The sequence below is a fragment of the Azolla caroliniana genome, unplaced genomic scaffold (genome assembly GCF_043228905.1).
Source record: "Azolla caroliniana isolate FFs.n. ecotype wild unplaced genomic scaffold, voAzoCaro1.0.p SCAF_10, whole genome shotgun sequence".
In the NCBI taxonomy this organism is placed as follows: Eukaryota; Viridiplantae; Streptophyta; class Polypodiopsida; order Salviniales; family Salviniaceae; genus Azolla; species Azolla caroliniana.
Window position 1 is genome coordinate 18932760 of NW_028230445.1, and position 25385 is coordinate 18958144.

Genomic DNA, 25385 nt, shown 5'->3' on the forward strand with positions numbered 1-25385 from the left:
CCCTAATTCAAGGCTGAGAGAAACCCAACCCCTGGAAACATTTATCTTGTTTTTCCCAGTTCAAATGATACAGTTTGTTTTCCCTAATCCAAAAATCAAAACTACACCAGAATCCAAAAATGCAATTACAAATTTTGTGAAACTGTAAAACCAAATATCTAGATGTTTAGATAACAAACACATTGCAAAACCTTACTCCGATTGTTTGACTATACATACTTTTGACTTCTAATCCAACCAGTCCTTCGGATATTATGTCTTCTTAAGCAAAGCTGAAATTTTGAATTCTACATTTTACAAAGTGTAATCCCAACACGTTGACAGTTGAACTGAAATACATGTTTTTTCCAAAAATGTATCTCGTTAAACCTGAATCCATAGATATGCACTCATTTGCCAAATCATAATCAAAGCACAATAAATATAACTATAACCATAAACAGTCCAAACCTCAAACCAATGCTTCTTACTTGTTAAACCAGCACCAGTTCACATAAATCTTGTTAAACCATTACCATAGCAATAACCGTAACAATCACCAAAAATCCAGATCTTTCAGCAGAATACTGGAGATTCTCAGCAGAGCTTTTATATAATTTAGTGGGCAAGATCGAGATTAAGTTAAATGGAGACGATGGGTTTTATGCTAAACAATTAGGGTTTCTTCATTGAAGACTTTAGACTCGGGATCAGACTCAGAGTAAAACACTAGTTCCGATTCAAGGATGGAACGCTGCAAGTGAAGCAGATAAAGAAGAAGAAGAAGAAGGATTAGATCTTTATAATGAAGCAATAGAAATGGAGATCAGAGGATAGTCTGTCCTGACCATGATCTTCCTATGGTCAGTAAGCAGCAAGCAATATCAATACTCTCAAGTTTGTAAGAACCTCAAAAGCTGAGAGGATAATTTAAAGGTGAAGAATTGTTTTATGAAGGATAATTGTTAACCATCAGCAAGAACAACAAAAAAAAAGGTGGGGAGGATCAACATAATCTTGTTCACGTGGCAACCTTATTAAATTGATATTGATATTCTATTCACATGGTGCAGGGTTGGGTACCTGTAAGGTCTGATTCAGACAAATGGTCAGCCAAGTTGTTTTTATGAGATATTTTCTCTTAGAGCAGCATGCCTGCAGTACGAAGCATAGTTCAGGTTCCCCAAACGCCTTCCACACTGCTTATCCCCTGCATCAAATGAGTGCGTGCCAGGTACATTTGTTTTGAAGATGCTTGGCCAATCTATGAATTCTTGAATTGAGCCTAAGATACACTTCAACCAGACACATAATATAGACTTGAACAGTGTATAAACAAGGCTTCTTTCTCTCCTTCCTTAATTAGGTGATTGGTGAAAGTTTTGAAGAGAAGTATATAAACTGTTCCACAAACCACCATTAGATTGGACTATTTGTTGATGCTTTGATCCACCTTGATCATCATCTCAAGCACAAAGTTACAATCTTGATGCTGAAATTGCTTGGGTTTCAAATGTTATATTGAGCATTGTGAACAATTTGAACATTTCCTGCATACATACATATGTTACCATACATACAAATCATGCATGATCTACTGGAAAGGAAGCTCATGTGGGAAAGGTGGATTGGTCAAGGATGAGTATAGTCACTGGTTATAAGTATAGACACACTGAAAAAAAAATCCTAGTATAATCACTTGGTAAATTCTTTACAATTTTAAGTCTCATAAGTAGCCAATAATTTATGTTACAAAAGGGTTGGTTACTGTACACATTGGAGCAAAAATTTGATAAGACTCCATCAAAATCTGAATGAAGCCCTTTCCTCTGGATTTAGATTTATTTCACAAGAGGGCTACGGCTATACATACCAATGTATATATGTACATTAATTTGTGTGGATATCAATGAAATTTTGAGCTCAACAATCTCTTTATTGAGCAAATAAATAAATAAATAGATTCAAGCAAATCAAAGCTTTTCCATTGCATGATCCAGGCTGATCTACTTGGTAATAGAACTTAAAAAATGCTCACATTCACCTCCGTTGGAAGTTCAGAGTCTTGACAAAGAAGATGAACAAAAGGGCAAATAAGATGGGGAAGACCACAAGCACAGCTGCCACCTTACCAAGGAAATCTGTATGGAAGCCAAAGGTGTTATTCAGGTATTCAGACACGATGATATTGGATGTCTCTCCTGTCGGAAGTATGTTTGTCACATTCTTCTGAAGATCAGCATACTGTGATGTGATGAGGCCATTCACTGTCCATGCTGTTGGACATATCCAGTAATACCATGCCCACCACTCTGGAAGTTCCTGCAAAACATAAGTACATGTCTTGTTAGCATTGCCTATTGAAAAGATGTGTGTTTAGTCTGTCTCTTTTTTGAGAAGCCTGGTGTTATTATGAAGCCCTATACCTCTTTGACCAAGATAAATGATATTTTCCTTTAAAATTTTCTTTTATTTATTTTCAAAAAAAGACATCATGTGCAAAGCAGAGTCTGCTGCATTGTTTTGCAATTGACTTAACAAGTTTTAGAAACCAATTGGAATGAAAGAGGTGTTTTCCTTTCCACACCAAAGGATGTTAGTCTAAGCTTCAAATTTTCAAAAGCCAGATGGAAGAGCGCCATCGGAAGATGATAGATGGTGTGCCATCGAGCTATACTTCGATCTTTCCTTTAGAATCAGGTACCCAAATTCTGGAATGTTTTGGCGAGGAGGCAAATCAGAGCGCAACTTATATAGAGATTGAAGTGTCTGCATATCACACTTTTAATAACCTTGACTATAGAGTCAACCAAACCCTATAATGTCATCAAAAGCTTTGCTGCCAAACAAGGAACACTTGCAATAACACTTTCGGCTGTGGGTAGCTTTGCAGCAGATGATAATGTGTTATTCCTCGCTCCTACACCTACGGTTCCCTAAAGGGGGAAGGTGTAGAGGTAGTTGAATGTTATCAGCCAGGCAGATGGGTTCCACATTTTACCGTGGCTGCAAATTTTCTGAAGCCCATTTTCTGATGCTTCCTCTATATTAAGAGACTTGAAATCACCATTTACGGACAAGGCTATGACATGGATTTAGTAGAATTCTCTTGTGTTCGAGAGTGTTCAAGAGCATTGTTCCTCAGGTGCAGAAAACAAATAACCAGTATTATTGTAGCTTCTTTTACATTGGATGGGGGTGTTTACTATGGATATACAAAAAGATTAAATCAAGATGTTTGTATTTGTCTCTACAAAGAGAGTTAGATAGTTTTTATTATCCTCTTCGGAGGTCAAATAGGAATTATGAGACCAAAACATAAAACATTTTCATGCATTACATGTGAAAGTGAGTAGTGACTGTCGATATCCCAGAACTTTACTGTCATAGTGACTGTTTATTAATCTATTCTCGATGATCACATGCTTATAGCATAACCTGAGAGCTCCAATATGACAATTTTTTGGATTTTTTTTATTTCATTCCATGCATTAAGTGACATAGTGCCATCCATACTTCCACTTTAAAAAACAACACTTGGATCACCATGGCATCGAATAACATCAATCTCACTTCCCATCCTTGTGTCCCTCTTTGGTTGCATTGATTCACAAACATAAAATAAGTATTCCAACTTGCTTGAAGTCCAGATTCATAGCATACCTTCCTCCTATTTGTTGATGGGACATTAATACCAAGATATTTGAAGTTTTTGTGCGTGTGTGTGTGTGTGAGAGAGAGATGCTTGTAAGGGACAAGGTTTTCAGCAATAAACCCTATAGATTTTGATGATAAATAAAACAACAATCATGTGACCTTTAGAAAGAGAGATTGATTTCAAGTACTCAAGAATTGTGGTGTCATTTTCTATGAGTTCGGGGATGTTGGTTCTTGTTCTTTGCACACCATGTGGATGTTGTAGAATCGCATTATAGCCCTCCATTGTAGCTCCTTCTCGTACTTAAAACTTAGAGGCACTTTGATACATTGCCCTATTTTCAGTCAGCTTTACTGCAGCCTATGGAACTTCACATGTTTTCATCTATAATGATACCGATTCTTCAGGAAACAGTCTTTAATATTAACTTGTTTGCAACTAAATCTTGTTTCTTCTGCTCTATCTTATACATTAATTCATTGTTCTTCCACTCTCTCATACACTAATTCATAATTCATTAATACAACTGCAAATAAGAGGCAGTTGGACTTGTTTTCAGAAATCGATAAGATTCGTAACAACTGTGGAGATGGAAAATAACTTACCGGTTTCGGCATTAAGAAACCTGAGAAGAGGTTGAAAATTGCATAGAAAGCTGATGCCACAATAGCTGCCACTTGATGGTTGGGTGTGATGGAAACAGCCATCATACCATAGTATGTGAAGTAGAGGAATGTGCAGAACATGGTGAAGAGAAACCATAAGCACTTGTAAACCTTCCATTCAAATCCAATCATGGAGTACACTATGAATCCATATATAATTGTTTGGAAGAATACATAGGGAAACTCTATGATAATCTGAAAACCATCGTAAGGTTAAGTAAGTCTGGATAAAAAAACTGAATCAAAATAACCAAAAATCTGGAACATTACTGAGTTAACCCAAATAACGAAAAAAACTGACCTGCGAAAGTGCATATGGCATGGCTGAGTACATTCCAGCACCTCGCTCACGGTAGAAGACAGTACGTTCGACGGATACCACAGGCTGGACTGTGGAACAATTATTGATACCCAAAAACAATGTTGCTCCATACATTGCTCCCATCACTGTGAGCAGATCTTGCACTCTTGTACTGGTCCCGTCATATGAAAATCGAAAAGAACCTCATTACATGATCAAGATTAAGAATCTAGAAAGGAATTTGGAGTATTGGATCAAGATTTTCAACATCGAATTACTCACACTTTAGTTCCAAGATCCCAAAAAATGGTACCAAAGATGAGACCTGAAATAAAAGTGAATGCAAACCGAACCAAGTTGTATCCTGGGCTTCGCCAGTAGGTTAAGTTTTGTTTCCACAAGAGATATTTGAACTGGCCCAAACGTGACTGGCAATATTGGGTTGGGAAAAACAAATCTTGAGTTCCTGAAGCTGGCATACTGAGCTCCTTGATCAACTCTTTATTGCGCCTACAAGAGAAGATTTTAAGATCTTAAAAACATCTACCACTTCGTACCTGTATCTGAAATCTAACGGAATCCATATGCATATCATGCATACATATAACATAGCATAAAAATAGTCCGAAACTTTAATGATTGCAACATCAAGTACGTGCAGACATGATAGCTCCACAAAATTTCCCTTTCTTCAATAATAAAATAAAATTTAACATGGTTCCACCTTGAAGTCTCATCTAGAAAGACGGATAATTATCAAATGTTTCTAAGAAATTGAAGAGAATATTATGTATCTTTGATGACTGAACAGTTCTTTCAGTCAAAATCAAGTTACACTACCTGAAACATTCCTTTGTAGAAAGTTTTAACCTTAACACACTCATTCTTTTAGTAGATTAAGGTTATTACTAGGTTTTCTCGGGGTTATTCCTTATAAGATTTTCTTGAAAAAATAATGTTCCCATTACCTATCTGTCATATATAAAGAAAGATTGGCAGTTCTTGCCTTTATATAAAGTAGGAACATAGAGATTCAAATGCAATGCTTACTGTGCAAGGGAGGATTTTCTATATATTTCTGCAAAGTCAATCCCAAGCCGCTGCTCTTGAGCGACATTACTGACTTCTAGCATCCATGTGGCTGGGTTGTACTTATCTTTAATTCTAGGAACCCCTGGAATTGTCTGTATTGTATGGAAGAGCAATACATAAGGGCTTTCCAAAAACAAGAAATCACAAGCTCAAAAACCTTGATTACCTCAAAGTATTCAATTAACTTTTGTGAGTTTTGACCTAATGGCCCAGCATAAATGACCTGACCACCGCGCTTCATCAACAAAAGCTGCACAACATATGATTCGTTTTGTTTACTACATTTGTGCACAAGAACCTGAATTATTATCTCCTAAAGCTCTTCTTGACCACATCCATTAGTAATTTACCTCATCAAAGGATTCAAAGATATCAATGCTTGGCTGATGGATTGTACAAACGACTGTCCGCCCAGTGTCCACCGTGTTTCTAACAGCACGCATAACAATCGCCGCAGCTCTAGCATCTAATCCGGACGTTGGCTCATCCATGAAAATAATCGAAGGGTTTGCAACCAGCTCAACAGCAATAGTGAGTCTTTTCCTTTGCTCAGTTGAGAGACCACTCATGCCTGGGAGTCCAACCAATGCTCCTCTAATAGTGTCGAGTTCAACCAGATCCATGACTTCCTCCACAAATTGCTGGATAACAACCCAACTATGTCAGTTAGCTGGATATCAAATTAACAAATATCAAAGATGATTGACAAAATTTAAAAAACAAAAATACCATAGCATGCTATGAAACACATTCACTGTTTTTATGAGCTTACCATTCTGGTTTCATAACTGATATCAGAAGGAATTCGAAGTGCTGCAGAAAAGATAAGAGACTCATGCACGGTAAGCTGGGGAGAATGGATGTCTGTCTGTTCACAGTAGCCTGAAATTCTTGCAAAAGTCTCTTGCCTCTTGGCATATCCAGATATCCGTATATCTCCCTCTGTGTAACCACTGGTTTTCCGGCCTGCAAGAACATCCATTAGGGTTGTTTTTCCAGCACCGCTGACACCCATGAGGGCAGTTAATACACCAGGCCTAAAGGACCCTGTCACCCCACGCAACAACTGCAGTTTGTCGTCTGTGACACCTTGTCCCATCATTTCCTTCATATCCATAAAGACTTGGTTATATACATAAGAAATTCAATCCTTGTAAAGTTCTCATCAACGAGTTAATGAACGTTGGATATGCAGAAACTCACTACAGGCATGTCGACAAAGTATCTGACATCCTCAAAAGACATAGAGAATGGTTGGAAAGAAAGGGACATTCCATGCTTCCCTCGACCCATATCAATACCACCCATACCATAATTACTGTAGTGTTCTCGACTAGCGGTTGTTCGGTAAAACTGTATGTCAACTGCAGTAAAAGAGCACTATAAATAAAAGGGTTGTGTTGGATTTGACACGTACTCACGATGTTTAAATTAACACCTTACATTCATTATTATCGCTTGACGATGATAAAGATTTGGGCATATGTCTTCTACTGTGTCTCATTTTTGTATTCAACAGCATGTCAAAACTTGTATCATCTTCTTCTTGAATCTCCGCAAGAGCTTCTTTGGAAATCATGGCTTGTGGCTTACCAATTGCTGTATAAAAGACAATATGAAGATCTTGAGTTAATCTCTCTAGATATGTGAATAAGGAAATCTGCCTTTGTAGGAATCCTTTGTACTCACGATGGAAGTATGATAACACTATTGTGAATAGGAGGTTGAATATCAAAATGAATCCAACCAAAGCACCGACACCAATCCAATAATAGTAAGTTTCGCTATGAAGGCCCCGATTCTGTAATACTGCGATGCCTTCAGTGTTATTAGTTCCAGTAGTAACATTATTCTGCACACATGAAAGAAATCATTATCATTTCTGGTCAAATAAACATATATTCGAAAGAATCCTCAGGCCCATACCCATCTTTCGGCACGGAATTCATTAACAGTGATTGCTGACTCGCCATATGCAAGGGGTGATAGATAGTACCCCCAAATCCACCATTTTGGAATGCTCTCTGTAGAAGGTAAAATCTCAGTGACCCAGAAAACTTGTGCAAAAAAATATAAGAATCATTCAATTGAGCCTTACCTCTTGGAATAATGAAACCTCCAAGCATGAAAATGATCAAGAGCACAAAGGAGCCTCCAGTGTTTGCAAGGATCATTGATTGACACAAACCACCAATCAAACGAAAGAGGGACGATGACATCTGATGCATCAGAAAGAGTAATAGGTACTGTCGAAAGAACCTACGATATAGACATTATTATCATTAAATATAATGAACTCACTATTTTGGACTCTATAACAGGATTATATTAGATTGAAGCTCCTTTTTGTGTTATACCTGCCAGGTTCAGGAGCAAAACCAATAACGAAATATGTAAGCACAACCCAAAGTCCGGATTCGACCACAGACTGTGGAATCCTCAAAACAAAAGTCGGCAGTGTGTATGCCCATGCAGGATAAAAGAGCAAATCTCGTTGTTTGAAGAATACAGGAAGCCTAAAGATAGTCAATGACATCTCAGCAAAACCATTGAACATTATGATGACCAAAGAGAAAAACAGTGCCCCCAAGTAGTAGTTTCCATCTTCGAGTGTCACATGAAGTCTTGTCCTTAGAAAAACGGTCATTGCAATGAATGCTACAAGAACCAACTGCATGCATAGACAAATGTTCTCTTATTTTCTTGGTTTATTAGTCCACAACAGCAGATACGGTTATGTAAAGAACAACTTAAAAGGCATCCTCATGAATATACACATTATGTACGTACATATGCATACATATATGTGTATGTATATGCTCATACATGCATACATATTCATGCTACATATTCATATATATATATATATATATATATATATGTATGTATATCTGTAAAAGATACCATTAAACAGATGCATAAAGATTAGAACATGAGCACGCACATAGACATAACTATTATAGCAATGACTGTTAGCAATAAATACCTGGATACCCTTGAAAATATAAACAAATGAGTTTCTTTTCATCAAGAGCCATTCCCTGTTGAAGCATGCATTCAAAAGGTCCATGTTACTGACAGAATATCGACTAAAGCTCAAAGCTGCTCTGTGACTCTTCTCTTTAGGATATGGCCGAGACAGCTCATTCATGATTCGTCTCCCCACATGGAATTCTTTGAACTTATCAGCAAATTCTTTCACTTTGATGTAATTGTAGTGTTTCCCTTTATCATACCAATATTGTTCCTGGTCTTTGCGAGAAGTCACCTGACGATGGAAGTTGGATAGTCAGAGAGAGAGATATGTAAAGCTCAACGAATGTAAATAAGAGTAAGAGGCTTTATATGTGTGTCTTGTTTTACTTTGTAACCTCAATTATATATATCAATGGTTGAAATATTTCAAGGAAAAAAGGCTATGGCCAAGAAAGTGGAAAGAAAAAGGTGATTTTTAAACCTCTTGCAAGAAATCTGCAATTCCCTTCCTTTCAGGACACTTGAACCCGCAGCTCTCAAAAAACTCCAATGCGTGTTCTCTTGGACCCTGATACACTATTTGCCCTTCGGCAATCAGAATTATGTCATCAAAAAGTTCAAAGGTCTCTGGTGGAGGCTGTAAAAGCGACATCAAGATGGTTCCTTCTAATGCATGCACGATTTGTCTTAGGCATTTTACCACCTGAAAGGTTGTGGAACTATCGAGACCTGTGGATATTTCATCCATAAAGAGTGTTTTGGTTGGTCCAACAATCATTTCTCCTGCAAAGAAAAAGTAAACGCAGCCCATTTATATAAGTATTGTGATAATCATTCATAAAATGTAGGATCATAATACAATGTGGAGATGACAGAAGGTATCACATTCAGATCTATGTGAAAATCATCAAACCAAACATTGCTCAGCATATATCACTATCAATGATCTGGGAAATAACTACATATTTAGCTCTGCCCATATGGATGCCCATCTTTCGGTTGCAATAAAATGGGTGTGCATCAACTCCACAAAATTCCTTCAGCAGAGCACCATATTTGTTACCACTTGGTTTTTCCAGGGAAATTGTGTTCCAAAGATGGTCTGGGATTATAGTGACCAACGATTTCCCTAGTTTTGTTTTCACATGGGAGGAGATTGAAGCTGTGAGAGAACTGATTAGAATTTTCATAAGACGATTCACACAATCTCATTTTACCTTGGGATCTATCCCCCTTCCACATTTACCCTTGTATACTCTTCCCATCATCCCATGTGCAACAATCAGGTATTTCAGCAGTTCACCAGCGCTGCAATTCTGTGCAGTTGTAGTTAATCTGTTTTCTTTCCATAGTGGTGTGTTATTATAAAGCACTAAGATATGAAAGCACATGAACATTGAGAAGTCATAAAGAAATGTATGAGCCTCGGGCCTCTTGACTACTTCCAGTTGGTCTTTATCACAAAAAAAGCACATATTTAAGTTATATGACGGCCACTAAACAGGAACAAAAAGAAGACTGAATCAAATTAATTGCTGACAATAATGAACTGAAAAGGACTGCCAATGATTCAGCAAGCTCAATGACAATGCCATGATGAATTCATGTGCAAATTGCAATACAAAATGAAATTCTTAAAAGAGGGAGGTGATGAAGAAAGAGGAAAAGGCAAAGAAGTAGAAAAATAACATTGGCACTATACATCAGACTCAGATTAGGTGTGTGAAATGACAGGTGGGTCCACTCCACTCTACTTTCTAGTGTCAGGTGTCCAAAATAACAATCAGCTCTAATAGTCTAGAAGAATTAGCAAGGTTTGTATATGTGGTCTTGCCACGGTCTCATTATGAAATGAAGAGGCATTTTGCAATGTGAGTGAGAAGCTCTCATACCAAGAATCTGGAAGAATGGTAAATCGATATTTCTTAAACAAGTAAAGTGGATATATCCACTGTTTTTCAAGATAAATCAATCCCAGAGTTGATATCAAAGCATCAGTTATTGACTCAAGGTGATCTACTCTGTTCCTGTGTGTGTGTGTGTGTGTGTTGATATCTGAGAATGATACTAAAAATATGTATCCATCTCTTACACACAAAACTTCAAATTGATGTAAATAGTGTAGTAGTAGCTTGTCTGCATTGCATATTTGAAGAGCTATTATTATGTACATAAAAACCGTTTCCTAAGCTATTCCTTAAGTACAAGGTTAGCACACTGGTTCAAACATACATCAGATTGGAAAACCCAAAAAAAAACCCAAGACTGACATTTGCAAACACACATTCTTTTAGATAAGACAATGCATAATCTATTCCTTTGAAGAGATATAGAGCATACAAACCTGTTGTCACTCTTTTTTTTTGCCCTCCTGAAATGCCTCTTCGCATAGGGTCACCGACCATTGTGTCAGCACATACATCCAAACCAAGAATCTAACCGACGTGAGAATGACCAAAAATATCAGTTTGAGCATCTCAACCCGATAAGAAAGGTATGAGAGTTATGTTGCATACATACTTTTAATGTATAATCGGTTTGAAGACTACTCTGAATTCCTTCTAGAGAAGTTGCCTATCAAGAAAACGGCTCAACATTAGTGATTCCCTGGCAAAACTATCTATATTATAAAATGATGCCAGAATTGAGATACCAAAGAATTCCTCCTAAAAGTTTATACCTTCATAAATGCATCGATTTCCGCATCTGGGAAAATACCAGCTTGTTTTTCTCGCTTGGCAAGCTCCATCAGCATCTCTACACATTTTTAAAAACTGAGCATATTACCACATGATTATATAATTTTCTTAACAAATTCTTCTATCAAGATGACATGGTAACAGTTCTTACCATATCTTGTACCAACTCCCTGACATTGAGCAGAGAAATTGAGCGTCTCTCTAACGGTCAATTCTCCTATGTGCAAATCGTGCTGGCTGATGTATGCTGAGGTCTTCTGAGGCACAAACTCATGGAGAGCATGCCCATTGTATGTGATACTTCCTTTTTTCTATTATAAAGTAGCCGGTATCAGTCATCTGATGTTTCAAATACATTTTTTTTTGTTGAAACAACAATATTAGATAAGCAACCCACTTTCAAAGAGGGATCTAGTTTTCCAGCTAAAGCCAGAAGAAGAGTTGTCTTGCCTGATCCTGGAGGGCCTAAAAGAAGTGTCATCCTGGAATATATTCAGAGAATAGGTATCATCACAATGCTCTGATTCCTCCAAAAATTTGTTGTAGTAAGTAAAATTTACCTGCATGGCTTGATGATACCACTAATGCTTTTCAGTATCGTAAGGCTAGCTTTCTGTGCCCTTGATAAGTGGAAGATACCCAAAAATATCTGATGAATGTGAAAATTCGAAAAGAAAGATTATGAAATCTAAATAGCAAATCCGACAGAATGAAAAATGATGAGATCATGCTTCTATAACCTCAACAAAGTTCCGGACTGTATTCCAGAGGGTTGGTAATGCCCGACCACCCACATAACATTGTGCATCGATTGTGAGATTTTCAAATCGAACCTCGACTGTTGGTAATTCGATCCCAACTCTGGCACAAACTCAAAAACGAAAACCAAAGGCAATGGGTCAACTTATAAATGCAATACACATTAAGCCAGACCCAAAACATGGCGCTGAGATAGATTCCTCTAACTTAATGCAACAGTTTTTTTGCAATATATTATACAATGCAATGTTGTTCTCTTTTCTACACAAAAAGTGCACCAATAACAGGGCATGAATCCTCATATTTATCAATATGAATTGTGTAATATGCTATATAATGAAATGTAAAGTACACCAATAAAAGGGCATAGAGATAGAATCCTCATATTTATCGACTGTGTAATATGCAATAAACTATGTTAGATGCCAAAAATAGGGTCTATAAATAGTTTCTTCATACTTATCGATATAATATACAATGAAGTATGCGATGTTATACATGAGAATCAGACCGAAATATAGGGCATAATTCCTCATACTTTTGACGCGGCTTGTGCAATATGGCATACAATTTAAGTATGCTATGTTATATGGTACACTATACAATGCAACACAACAAGCTCTCTTATTAATGAAAATCGTTAGCAAAACAAGGCATTGATTAATTAATAATTTTCCTCATACTTATCGATACGGTTCCGGAGCTTGTTAAGGAACTTCTCATTGTCTTCTTCAGCAACTTTGAGGAGGCGATCGATGAGCATTTGTCTTTCCCACATGCCAAGGTCAGTGACATTGATCTCTTGTGTGATGACCTTACCACCTTCCATACTCTTGAGGATGGATGTCCGAAGTCTATCATAAGTTGGCAGCTTTTCCAAGGCTGCCCATTTGAGAGCCTCCTCATCGTCGTCATCAGTCGAGTCTCGTCGCGATCGGATGGATCGTGTGAACACATTGTTAAGGTCAGCAGCTCGTGTCGACCAACTCCTAATGCTATTAGGGTTACTCATCCTCATGGTTCTACTCACACTTCGGCTCAATGTGTTCCTTAATTGTGATCCCCATATGTCCAGATTCTCAAGCTCCACTGCTTGAGCCATGGTTAGTCAATAATAAAAGTATTTGGTACTCTTTAAAAGGAGCCTTCTTCTTCTACCACTGGTACTTCTATTTTTGCCTCTCTATTTGTATTTCATCAATAGCGTTTGGAATTGGAATATTTCACATATACTTGTACATAATACGTACACCTTCTGGATGATAAAAAGAGAGAATCGATGCTTTTTTTCTTGAGACAGAATACCCTTTTACTCTAATGCGTTTGTGTTGAATCAATCCACTTTCTCGATGCTCTTTTTGGTTGAATCAAAGTACTAATGTTCTTTTAATCCCTTTTTACAGAATCAATCTACTTTGTTGATGCTCTTTCATGTGGAACGGATCAATCAAATCTCCTGTTTCCTTCGATTCTAATGCTTTTTTCCCCCTTAATATTTGAATCCTCTTGTGCAGTAGTTTTCTTGAATGCATAAAATCAGATTAAATCCCATTTGGCAACAACGGAGGAGAAATAGAGGATTGGAGAACTTCCCCACCCACCCAAAAAATGAGATGGTTTTTCAATATGTATCTTCAAAAGGGTGGATGAATGATCAATGAAGGATTAAGAGACCCATGGAAGTATGGATTGATTTGAGTAAAAAACAGAGAGGTATATCTTTTTGAAGCTTTTCCATTAGAGGACCTTATGGATTGAAGATTGTGAGGAACAGGGGCAAGCAGAGAGGAACGCATTGTATGCAAGAAACCAAGAGACCATTCAAACCAAAAACAAAGAAGGATTTTAGAATTCATTTAAGAGTCCAAAAACAAAAAGACTAGTCAAAATCTCTTTTCTAGGCCTTTCTTTAGCGATACCACTGTCCCTGAGCCAAGGTTTTCAGCATGTGGTCTCCATCTAGGAATCGGCAACGGCTCGGCTCAAGCCTAAACCAAGCCGTTAAACCGGTTAAGGCCATTGTGATATGGGACCACTATCTAAGCCATGTGATTGATCAATGCTAGATTTATTTAGTGTCCACATTTCATCCTTCCATTCCATGCAATCGATCGCTTTCCTATCACACATGTTATCGATCATATTGGTTTTTATATTTGCATTATAGATATGAGCCAATGTATGTATACTGATAACATCTTGGGGGGGGGGGGCATGTGATCGGTATCTCCATTGGCATCAAGTACACATGTGAGGATGAAATATAATTCTGTGGTCCTCTAGAATTTGCATGCACGCACATTGATATGAGAAATTTCATCTTTACCCAAACTCGACAAAAAAAGCTTTATACTTTGAGATTAAAAAATAGTTTGACATTTGCATAACTTGCACTCAAACTTGACAACTTAGCTCCAAGAGAACAGTGTGCATGTGGTCTTGGGTGAATTGATAATCAATGACATAATAATGAAATTCCACAAGAGTATTTTGAGATTAAAAAATAGTTTGACATCTGCATAACTTGCACCCAAACTCGACAACTCAGCTCCAAGAGAACAATTTGAATCTGGTTGTAGGTGAATTGATAATCAATGACATAATAATGAAATTCCACAAGAGCATTATATTTTGAGATTAAAAAATAGTTTGACATTTGCATAACTTGCACCCAAACTTGACAACTCATCTCCAAGAGAACACTGTGAATGTAGTCTTGGGTGAACTGATAATCAATGTTCAAACAATGTTTAAGTTCCCCTTTTCAAAGCTTTAGAACCCCTTGTTTATAGACTGCTAACCATTTCCTTTGTTTCTTGTTTTCTTTCATACCTACACACTTCTTTCATTTTCTCCTTGCCTTTTTAGACAAAACCTAGTATTTGGCCCAAGAGATCAATAAGCAAACACATAAACATCTTCCTATGAGGCTTTTATATGCCAATGATATAAATATTATTCTTCTATAAAGTAATCAACTTTAAATTCTTTGAGTTCCAAGCATATTCGGGTTTGTTTAACGCTCCTACATTGGAACAAAGATGTGAGTTATCACCAAGCAATGACCTTGTATGGTGTATATATGTATAGATTGATCCAATGTGTATGAAGTGACATTATTATCTTGGGTTGGCCAAAAAATAAACAATGTTTCACATGGGTCTACCATCCACCATAACACAATTTGACAAAAGTGGTAGTCAAAAGACATGCATGCCAACATCTAACTTCTCTCATTTTCCTTCTTTTGGTGATTACATGGCCCTTTCTCTTTCTTTCATTGACAATTTTTGCATGGATTCTTATATTTGAAGAATTCATAAAGTCCACACACATTTGATGTAACGTGGCAATGTAAGAAACAGTAATGAACGTTTAGATGGATGAGTATGCATATGTTTCTAGTTCGGACTTTGCCTTTTCCAAACTTTTAGTTGTTCAACAAGGGGGTGAATAAGTCATTGTTTCCATCATGTGGACAAACTTTTTATAATGATTGTCCAAACTTCACCATTGCACATTACTAGAATTTGGAACTTTTATTGTTAAATTAATGAATGGACCATGGTCCACATACATACAACTGTTTGGAGTTTATTAATATATCTAACGATGAAGAGTCAACATAATCAATCTCTCTCAATCTTTGGCATGCTTTCTTAGTAGGAACTTTGATGCGCTAAAAGTAATGTTGATAATGAACCAATTATAGATGCAAATAATATTTCTAGCGCAGATATTTCACAAATGAAGGCAAACCTACTCTCATGCGAACATGGAGATGATACAAATGTTGCATTTCCCATCTTGCCACACAATATGATAGCCTCCTTCATGTATGTGTTTGCCTAGCTTGCCTTGCCTTTCCCAATTGGAGCTCTATCAATAGTTACAAGAACTATTCCACATGCTAAAGTTAATATAGATGAGAGAAACTCTATAATTTGGCACTATCTAAAGATTGGTCGTTGTATAAACATGAAGCTAGCATGAAAGCTCGTTGGCTACATGTACAAAAAGTCTCTCTCTCTCTCTCTCTCTCTCTCTCTCTCTCTCTCTCTCTCTCTTATTATTATTTTCAGTTCTGATGATTGGATAAAAACCCCATTTTGTTGTACACCAATGGTCTCATGGGCCAATTTTGGCCTTAGAAGACGTTACTATTTCTTTCTTTCTTTTCTCTCTCATTTATGTATCTATATAATATGCATATGGATTTGATTTGATTGGGCTCTATCTGAAGATTGATGATTATATAAACATGAATCTCGCATGAAAGCTCGCATTGTGCACAGTGCACACACATACTAAAGTTCATAATTTATATATCTATATAATATGCATTTGTGCATATGGATTCTATTTAATTTCTAAAGAGTTTTGACTATTTATCAGTAGAGTTATAAGTCTCCTCCCAAATTATGTAAGAATACATTTTTTGTTTATTCAATACATTTTCCACATTAGTTAGAAATAAAAAACAATTACGAATATAAAGTCAAACATGGAAGTCTGCTCACAATTCCAAGCATAAAGATTGATATGTCTCACGTTTCATTGGAAGAGGTACCAAAACATGTTCAACCAAAAACCCTCCTAAATTTTCTATGAGGCACTTGCTCAAATATCAATCTTTCATTATAAAAATTAGAGTGAGTGCAAGCTCTCATATTGATTTAAATCAGCAACTCCTCTTAGATACCATTTAATTTAAATTTTAGATCATTCCTATAATATATTATGAAGTTGCAAGGTAGGTATGTTGCTTCGCTAATCAAATAAAAAGCACTTGTTTCCTTAATAAAATATTGTTGTTCTTAATCAAAAAACAAAATAAATGTATTTTGAAGTTATGTCGGCAACTCCTCTTAGATACCATTAAATTTACAATTTAGAACATTCATTTAATACGTTATGGAGTTGCAAGGTAGGTATGTTGCTTTGCTAATCAAATAGAAAACGTTTCATTTCCTTAGTAAAATATTTTGTTCTTAATTAAAAAACAAAATAAATGTATTTTGAAGTTAAAATATCTTCAACGTATATATGATACAATAAAGGAGTTGACACTAACTTAGTTTGGTGTTTTGTCTATTTTGTACCGCCAATTCCTTGTCTTTCTTGAAGTAGTTAATCACTCCACATATTTAAATTTCATTAATAACAGTCTTCCCCATTGAATGACGCGAACTACAAATGAACATGGGGGAATGGACATTGAACATTATATAAAGGAATCCCAACATGGTTTCTCCATTTCATAACACAATTAAACATTATCCCAACTTGGAATAGGTAACACAATTGTCATGGCGAAAGCCTAGACCTCACCGCAAGGTGTCTCAAGACTTCAACCTTCTGACATCATGTGTTCTATGAGGGTACCCTAAGTTATATTTTGTAAATATTAGTGGTCTACCCTAAGATCTATGTTATGTGTGCATAACAATTATATTAAACACCAAGATGTACTACAACAAGACTTGATATTGGAACAATAATATTGTTAGAGGTCATTCATCCCTTTGTGGTTAACTTACGAAAAGTTGAGCTGAAAAAGCTAATGGATGACCTATGGTGCCTCAACCAAGATTGAGCCGAAAGTACGAAAATTGAAATGTGTGGCCAAGAGAGGAAAGTTCTGCTGACTATAAAAGGAGCAAGGAGAGGAAAATTTTGATCCAAAAAGATAGAAGAGGCAGAAAGGAAGATTCAAAGGTCCCATTTACCTTTGCAAGTTAAACCTTTTGTGGAACACTTCATAGAGAGAAAGTAGCCAAAGTTGGATTTTGACTAGTTAAAGAAAACTAGGGAAGGGAAGAGTGATCATAAGTGTAAGCTCAATTGGTTAAAGTTTACCAAAAAAGGTTAGGAATGAAGACATAAGGACCTATTTAGGCGTCTCTCTTCCCGTTAAAGAACAAGGATCATTCATTCTTTTCGGGAGATTTAAGTCATTGAAGTTATGAGATGACTCGCTTTATAGCTCTTATGTTAATCTATTTTGGGTCCCAATAAGTTGTTTGTGTTGCAAACAAATGTTGATTATTTGATAAGGTTTTGCTTCAAGATGGGAATATATTGCACTCAAAAGTCAAATAAAACAAAATAAATAAATAAGAGTCTAAGTAGGATCTAAGCTATTTGCAATTATCTACGCTTTCAAACTATAACTTTGTTTATATCGTGATATGTCTACTGAATCTTCATTTGACCATGAAAGTATCGAGTGGTTTGTTAATCAAATAGGTTTCAACATTCCATAAGGCTTATTGGGTTGCAATCCATGAGCTTGATTACATGTTGCATTACTAAATGGGCTAATGTGTCGTGAATCATGATGAATGACATAGTTATAAACCCAAAGAAAATGCTTTGTTGTCTACCCGATAGTATGATGCTGAATACACTAAATGTGGCACATTGCACAATGCTGAGGCAATCCCATTTGCATCAAATGTAGGTTGATTAATATAACCATATTTCATTCTGCCTTGTTTACAAATGAAGATAAGTGAATAATATTTATCATTAGAAATGAGTTTTTTCATTATGGAGGACAAGTTTGTATCCCGAGAAACCTTGACACTAGGAAGCATCTCCTCCATCAGTAGCATTACAGAGTAAGTCCCAAGCATCTTGAGGTAGTGACAGATTTATTGGTTGCACTTGTAAAACAATGAGTTCAAGTTTTGAACTAGGAGTCCCATTTGTCAAGCAAACAAAGCTGCAAACAAACACCTCAAGGTACTGAAAATACAAAAGACATTCGGTAGCTCTAGGAAATCTAACACTATTTCACAAACAAGAGGTTCAAAAGCATTAGATGCCCATTGTTCAAAAGAAAGATTCATTAAGAGTAACGGTTATCATATATATGTAGTATAGTCGTGCGAAGGAAAGACAAAGCATTCAAAACTTGGAATGCCATAAGCCAAATGAATGTCAAAGTTTCCTCATCAGATGAGATGGATGTTATACAGAGTTCATTTATCCTCCAAAGAAGAAGGATGGGAAGAAGAGACAATAAAATCCTTGTATACAATAATGGCTTGCATACACATTGTTTTTGTCTTCAATGTATATGTCAAGGGATTAAGAACCAATTAAAAAATTATCATAAAAATCCAACCAACTCAAATGATTATCACTTCCCTATATATGTTTTGTTTGTTATTTATTGTACATCCTTAGGTTTCTATTGTTATGTTGTTGCAAACTAATAAGCTGGGCATACATTCCCCCTGCTTTACTGATCAGATGGTTATGGCTACCGTGCTCCACAATTTGACCACCTTGCAAGACAGCAATCGAATCAGCACCACGGATCGTCGAGAGGCGATGCGCAACCACAACGGTTGTTCGCCCTTTCATCAGCCTATCCAATGCTTCTTGAACCACCTTTTCTGACTCCGCATCTAATGCGCTCGTAGCTTCATCGAGCAACAAAATAGCCGGGTTCTTTAAAACGGCCCTCGCTATGGCAACCCTTTGCTTCTGACCTCCTGAAAGTTGTGTACCCCGCTCACCAACATCGGTTTTATACCCTTGTGGCAGACCACTGATAAAGCTATGTGCATTCGCAGCTTTTGCTGCCTCAATAACCTCTGCTTCAGTTGCGTCATCGGCTCCATACTTGATATTCTCGTATATGCTTGTGGCAAAAAGGGCTGGCTCTTGCTGCACAAGAGCAATGTGTTGCCTCAGAGACCTTAGGTTAAGCTTCCTAATATCCTTTCCATCAACAAAGACTACACCAGCTTGAGGATCATAGAACCTTGCAATGAGAGCAATAACAGAGCTCTTTCCCGAACCGCTAGGCCCAACGACTGCAAGGCTGCGCCCTGCATGGACGCGCAAGTTCAAGTCTTGGAATACATTTGCATCTGGCCTTGCCGGATAGCTAAACACAATATGCCTAAGCTCAATGGCCCCTTTCACATCTGTGACCACTTCGGCCTCGGGCTCTTCAGGCTCAATTTCCGTTTTTCGATCGATGATAGCAAAGACTGAGCCTAGGGCTTGTGACCCCTTCACAATATCAGGAGCCATTGCAAGCGTTTCAGCAACTCCAAAAGCAGTCAATATGAGCACCATGAAGGCCTTCATCACATTCCCAAAGTTGGTATCTTGGTTTTTTACTAGTATTGAAGCATACCATAGTGCAAAACCATAGGAACAATACATACAACATTGTGAAACACCATATCCTATCCCTGTGAGCTGCCCTCGAAGCCACAGTTGCTTTTTAGGTGCATTCAGTTCTCGTGCAAACAAATCCAAAACTTTCTCTTCCGCACAAAATGCAGCAACAGTCCTTATGTTACCGACAGCCTCTCCTGCAACTCGGCTTGCATGATTATATGCCTTTCCAAGGTTTCCCCCAAAGCCTTTCAAGAACAATTGCTACATTTAACAGAACAAACATTAGCTGAATACTCTCCGCCAACTTTTACTGCTAAGATAAAATCAAAAAAAGAAAGCTCGGGTATATTTATGAAAATTAATATACCTCACCAACTGATGCCCCTATGAGGAGTGGAAATGTTGCGAGTATCACTAACGTGACACGCCATTCCAAGTAGAAAGCAATTGCAAAGGCTGTGACCGTTAATGCCATGTTCTGCATCAGTGTGGACAATCTATCAGCCACAGCAGCTCTAACTAAAGCTGCATCTGTAGCTAGTTGTGAGGCTAAGAGATTACTATTGTTCTCATCCAGGTCAAACCATCCTACTTCATTCTGAAGAATAGCTGGAAAGACACACACATATATATAGATAAAAGGTTGATTATCAAAATATTCAAGCAAAATAATTAGAAGTTGAAACTTAACCCAAAGCTAACTCAACGATCCACAACTCACCTGAGAACATTTTCGCACGGACTCGCACTGTAAGTCGTTCTCCCGTGAGGGTGAAGAAGTAGTGTTGAAGCACATATATGAACACAGTTACGACAGTTGCAGCAGAGAATATGAATGCTACCTTTCGAACCTCATGTTTCAAGTATGCGATATCAGGACTATAGAAAGAAACCAGAACTTGACTTATGGCTAGAGCAAACAGAGGAGTCTCTACGCCTGCCATTATAGCTCCTAGAGTTCCCAAAAGTGCATAAGGCCATTCAGGTTTGTTTAGCTTAAGCAGCCTCCATAGTGAAGGGGGTGAAAGTGTGTTTCTGCCATATCGATCCTCGAGGTCGACTGGTGGATAGAGATCAGATTCACCTGGAAATGAATGTAAACTCGCGGTGCGGAAACTCATATTTTTTGAGTGAGACAAAGAGGAAGTATATGAGTTCCTACAAAATTAATTAAGTGGGAATCAGAATGCATTTACAAGGATAGTTTGCCTGATTATACAGATCATAAAGAAAGAGCAAAACACAAATAACACTCCCAGCATGTTGGGTATTTGCCAGGATACCGCCTACAAAGGGATACATGGTAGCTTAACTCCAGGGATTATCGTAAATACGCCAAAACGACTATGGGTATTTACCATAATACCCCGTAGTCTTCAAAAACATTTTATGTAGAATGATAAAATGTTTTCACCTGGAAACCTTGCCTGATGATGGGCCCCCATCAGTACCAGCCTTGTTCATAGCAGTCTCTTGCAATTTCACAAGCGTAAAGTACTCCCCATGCTCCCCCCTTGATATAAGCTCATCGTGAGAACCAAGCTCTACAATTTTGCCAAGTTTTACTACTGCAATTGTATCAGCATTGCATATTGTGGAGAGCCGATGAGCAACCACGACAGTTGTCCGGCCTACCATAAGATGGTCTAAGGCCTCTTGTACCAACTGCTCCGAGGCTGCATCTAAAGCACTAGTAGCCTCATCAAGCAAAAGAATTGATGGGTTTTTCAACATAGCTCTTGCTATTGCAATTCGTTGCTTCTGTCCCCCTGATAGTTGTACTCCTCTCTCACCAACCTACTAACCAAAAAAGCTAGATATATATGATACACAAAACCCAGTGAATGAGCATTATGTTCCATTATACATATATGCATATATCTCACCTGCGTGTCATAACCATTGGGAAGCTGCTCAATGAAGGTGTGAGCATTTGCAGCTTTTGCAGCCAGATGAACATCGTGCATGTTTGCACCATCTTTACCATAAAGGATATTTTCTAGTATGCTTGTAGCAAACAATGCAGGTTCTTGATTCACTAACCCAATTTGCGCTCTAAGCCACTTCAGCTGAAGAGTTTTGATGTCATGTCCATCAATCATTACCTTTCCTGTGCGCACGCAGACAGATCTCACTTACACACACACACACACATATATACATAGAGAGAGAGAGAGAGTCAAATCCATGATCCAAAAATACTGTTCCTTTAAGACCATATACCAGATGTAGGGTCATAGAACCGTTCGATGAGAGAGATCACTGTGCTTTTTCCAGAGCCACTTGCTCCAACAAGTGCAATAGTCTTTCCTACTGGGATCTTAAGGCTGAAGTTCTGAAAGATAACAACATTTGGCCTCGATGGGTAACTGAACGTCACATCACATAGTTCAATGTGTCCCTCAACTTGGGAGAGCACCCGACCTTGATTCATATTCACATTGATTGCCGGCTTTCTTTTGATCATTTCTAGAATATTATAGCCAGCTGCCTTGCCTTTAACAAAAGATGTTAGATTTGGAGCAGCTTGTCCAAGAGAGCTGGTCAAATGGAAAGGTGAAAGAAAACATGAGGATGATTGCAAAAAGAGTGTTGAAAGCAACTTTCAATCTCAATAACCATACTTACAGGCCAGCAATAATCACATTCAAGATTGTAGTGAATGCTTGGCCACCATTAGTCACCTTATTGATGACTAAGACACTTGAATACCATAGTAACAATGCCCAAGCACCAAAAAGTAGGCCATAAGTGCAACCAACACCCAAACCCTTGGCCATGCCACCTTTCTTTCCAAGCTTGTAAGATTTTTCCAGAGCTGAGCTATATGCATTTATTATCTTTTTCTCTCCCACAAACGAATAAACAGTTCGAACTTGGGTAAACGCCTAGATAAATAAGAGACAATGAGAACACACACAAGGGATCATCCAAATCACTACAAAAGGTATTGGCAACTAAAATATGATGCTGTGAATGTTTAACCAGATCTCTTGGTATGCATTCAATGAGCTACATAGAAATATTTGGGATGTAGAGAAATAATAACAGGGTTCAAGATTAACAAAACTACCTCTTCTGCAACCTTCCCTGCCTCAGCGTAAGCTTTTTGACTCTTTGCAGTTAGGCCAATCATGATTGCAGCATATGTACCTCCTGCTGTTGCCATTAGAGGCACAACAGCCAAAGTTACTAGAGTAAGTTGCCACACGGATGAAAAGCCAACAGCAAACCCAGCAACAAATCTGGCCATATAATGCAGATAGTGACCCATCTGATTACCAGACAATTCAGTTAGAAATCGGTTACAATTCAGCTACATGATTGCACATCAGACTAGACCCCCTACCTTTTCGCTAATGGCATCTTGTACAAGAGCAGTATCAGTAGAAATGCTGTTCACTATCTCCCCTGTGCTAGTGTCTATGTCAAAGTAGCCTACATCTTGGTTGAGCATTGCCTGGAGATATTGGATTCTCATGCGACCCGACTGCCTCTCACCCGTCATCATCCAGCAAGACACCTCTGTAAATTTCAAATATTGTTAACAGCTTACTATCAAGTGTGCACATAAAATCTTTTCTTGACATATACTCAGCATCGAGTGTACAGATAACAACATCCATTCTTGTGATAAACATCTACATTTACTCATTATGTGATACATATACATATAGCTTGATGAAAAGCGTCGAGGAGAGGCCATATGTAGCATACCTAGCCAGCCAGATCCCATTACAGCAAGTCCCAAGTAGAGGAAATTAAGAGCATTCTGCAAAGCATTGAGATTGTCAAAATCAGACACAAATTAAATAAAAAAGAATTTGGAAATTTTTTATTTTGGGCAATGGAGAAAGCAAAAAAACCCTCCCATTTTTTAAGGTGAAAATGGCACTCTAGAAGGATCATATGTCATGAAAATGAAAGAGAAGCATAGTTACTTTAGCTACTTCCTTGGCCATGCCATTGGGATCAGTTGCATGAGCTCCGAAAGCATCGATGAGTTTCCCGAAGAAGATGAAGAAGACAGGGATAGCAGCACCATGGACACATGCCCCCAGAGTTCCTAACAACATCAGCAAGTAATCGAGGCCATCCGCGAACGAGAAAAGCTTATACAAAGAAACACTTGGTTGAGCCTCCGGCTGCTTCTTTCCATTACCATCGTTATCATCAGTGGCATTATTTAGTACTTCTGTTTTATTGAAGTCCCTCCCATAATCAATCATTTCGAGGGTTTTCTCAGTTATCTCGTCATCGATTACAACATGTTCGTTAAACCCAGCTACATCTGACACTGCCCCTGTTTTGTATACCTTACCGCTGTTCTTCCATAGGTTAGTGTGGTTATGTTTCTCTGAGCTGGCTCCATCGTTGCACGGCAGTAGGAAGTCCACAGATTCAGCCATTTCTGAAACGGAGCAGGGAATGGGGAAGGAGGAGGGGGGGGGATATGGAAAGGAAAGCAGGGAGAGAAGCAATTAGTTGTGGACAGAATGAAGGAAAGGAGGTGGAGAGATGGCCATGGTTGGTTGGTAGCACTTCAAAGGACAAGGAAATTTAGTAGGAAAACGAAGGATTTGGCAGAAAGAAAGGTGGATCTAAGCCATGTGGGCAGCGACAAGAGGAAGATAATGCAGCATTATCTGACACATAAAGAAAGAGACAGAGACAGAGAGACAGAGAAAGAGAGAAAGATGAAGAAGGAGAAGGAGAAGGAGAAGGAGAAGGAGAAGGAGAATAGAAGTCTTTTTCTTTTTGTTGCTGTCTGTCTATCTATCTATCCCCTGTTTCTCCTTCTTCTTCTTCTTTCTTCTTCTTCTTCTTCTGCTTCTGCTTGTCTTTCTTTTTCTTCTTCTTCCACAGCTAACACCTTTCACAACTAACATTAAATGCCGCCATCACCACCAACCAACAACCTCTTGTCTGTCATCAAAGCTCCACCATAGCTTCCTTCCTTTCATTGCCCTTTTTTTCTTTCCTCTGGGAAAGGAGGAAAAACCCACAAAAATGAAAAAAGAAAAAAGAAAAAAGAAAAAAGGGAAGGGGGAACCCGGAAGAAAGGCATGCAGTCAGTCTATTCAGTCAATCTTTGTCATGCATTGAGACCA

At 37.8% G+C, this 25385-nt stretch overlaps 2 protein-coding genes across 2 annotated transcripts; both read right to left on the reverse strand.

Annotated features, from left to right (window-relative positions):
* Positions 1-1654: 1654 nt before the first annotated feature.
* LOC147859368 (ABC transporter G family member 35-like) lies at positions 1655-13557 on the reverse strand. The gene is made up of 24 exons (XM_087326234.1): positions 12813-13557; positions 12111-12231; positions 11931-12019; positions 11768-11852; positions 11522-11681; positions 11352-11428; positions 11192-11245; positions 11016-11106; positions 9153-9454; positions 8682-8963; positions 8053-8366; positions 7794-7954; positions 7622-7719; positions 7385-7547; positions 7139-7294; positions 6899-7059; positions 6468-6800; positions 6046-6336; positions 5862-5945; positions 5654-5787; positions 4886-5113; positions 4604-4775; positions 4243-4497; positions 1655-2301 (listed from the first exon to the last, which is right to left on the reverse strand). The coding sequence occupies exons 1-24, from the start codon at positions 13229-13231 to the stop codon at positions 2020-2022; spliced, it is 4512 nt and encodes a 1503-aa protein (XP_087182360.1). The 5' UTR covers positions 13232-13557; the 3' UTR covers positions 1655-2019.
* A 5473-nt stretch (positions 13558-19030) lies between these two features.
* On the reverse strand, positions 19031-24697 carry LOC147859369 (ABC transporter B family member 13-like). The gene is made up of 11 exons (XM_087326580.1): positions 24216-24697; positions 23992-24046; positions 23624-23799; positions 23348-23548; positions 22903-23162; positions 22498-22814; positions 22161-22384; positions 21689-22071; positions 20996-21432; positions 20642-20883; positions 19031-20535 (listed from the first exon to the last, which is right to left on the reverse strand). The coding sequence occupies exons 1-11, from the start codon at positions 24681-24683 to the stop codon at positions 19303-19305; spliced, it is 3996 nt and encodes a 1331-aa protein (XP_087182706.1). The 5' UTR covers positions 24684-24697; the 3' UTR covers positions 19031-19302.
* Positions 24698-25385: the final 688 nt, after the last annotated feature.

Bases quoted from the DNA above. Each gene is read 5' to 3' on its own strand.
- LOC147859369 (XM_087326580.1), bottom strand. From the start codon at position 24,683: ATGGCTGAATCTGTGGACTTCCTACTGCCGTGCAACGATGGAGCCAGC. The intron at 23,163-23,347 runs GTAGTTTTGTTA...TTATTTATCTAG, and splicing joins CAGGGAAGGTTGCAGAAGAG to GCGTTTACCCAAGTTCGAAC. The intron at 22,385-22,497 runs GTATATGGTCTT...GCGTGCGCACAG, and splicing joins GTTCTATGACCCTACATCTG to GAAAGGTAATGATTGATGGA.
- LOC147859368 (XM_087326234.1), bottom strand. From the start codon at position 13,231: ATGGCTCAAGCAGTGGAGCTTGAGAATCTGGACATATGGGGATCACAA. The intron at 6,801-6,898 runs GTGAGTTTCTGC...ATGGATATGAAG, and splicing joins ACTTTGTCGACATGCCTGTA to GAAATGATGGGACAAGGTGT. The intron at 2,302-4,242 runs GTAAGTTATTTT...TATGTTTTGCAG, and splicing joins GTTTCTTAATGCCGAAACCG to GAACTTCCAGAGTGGTGGGC.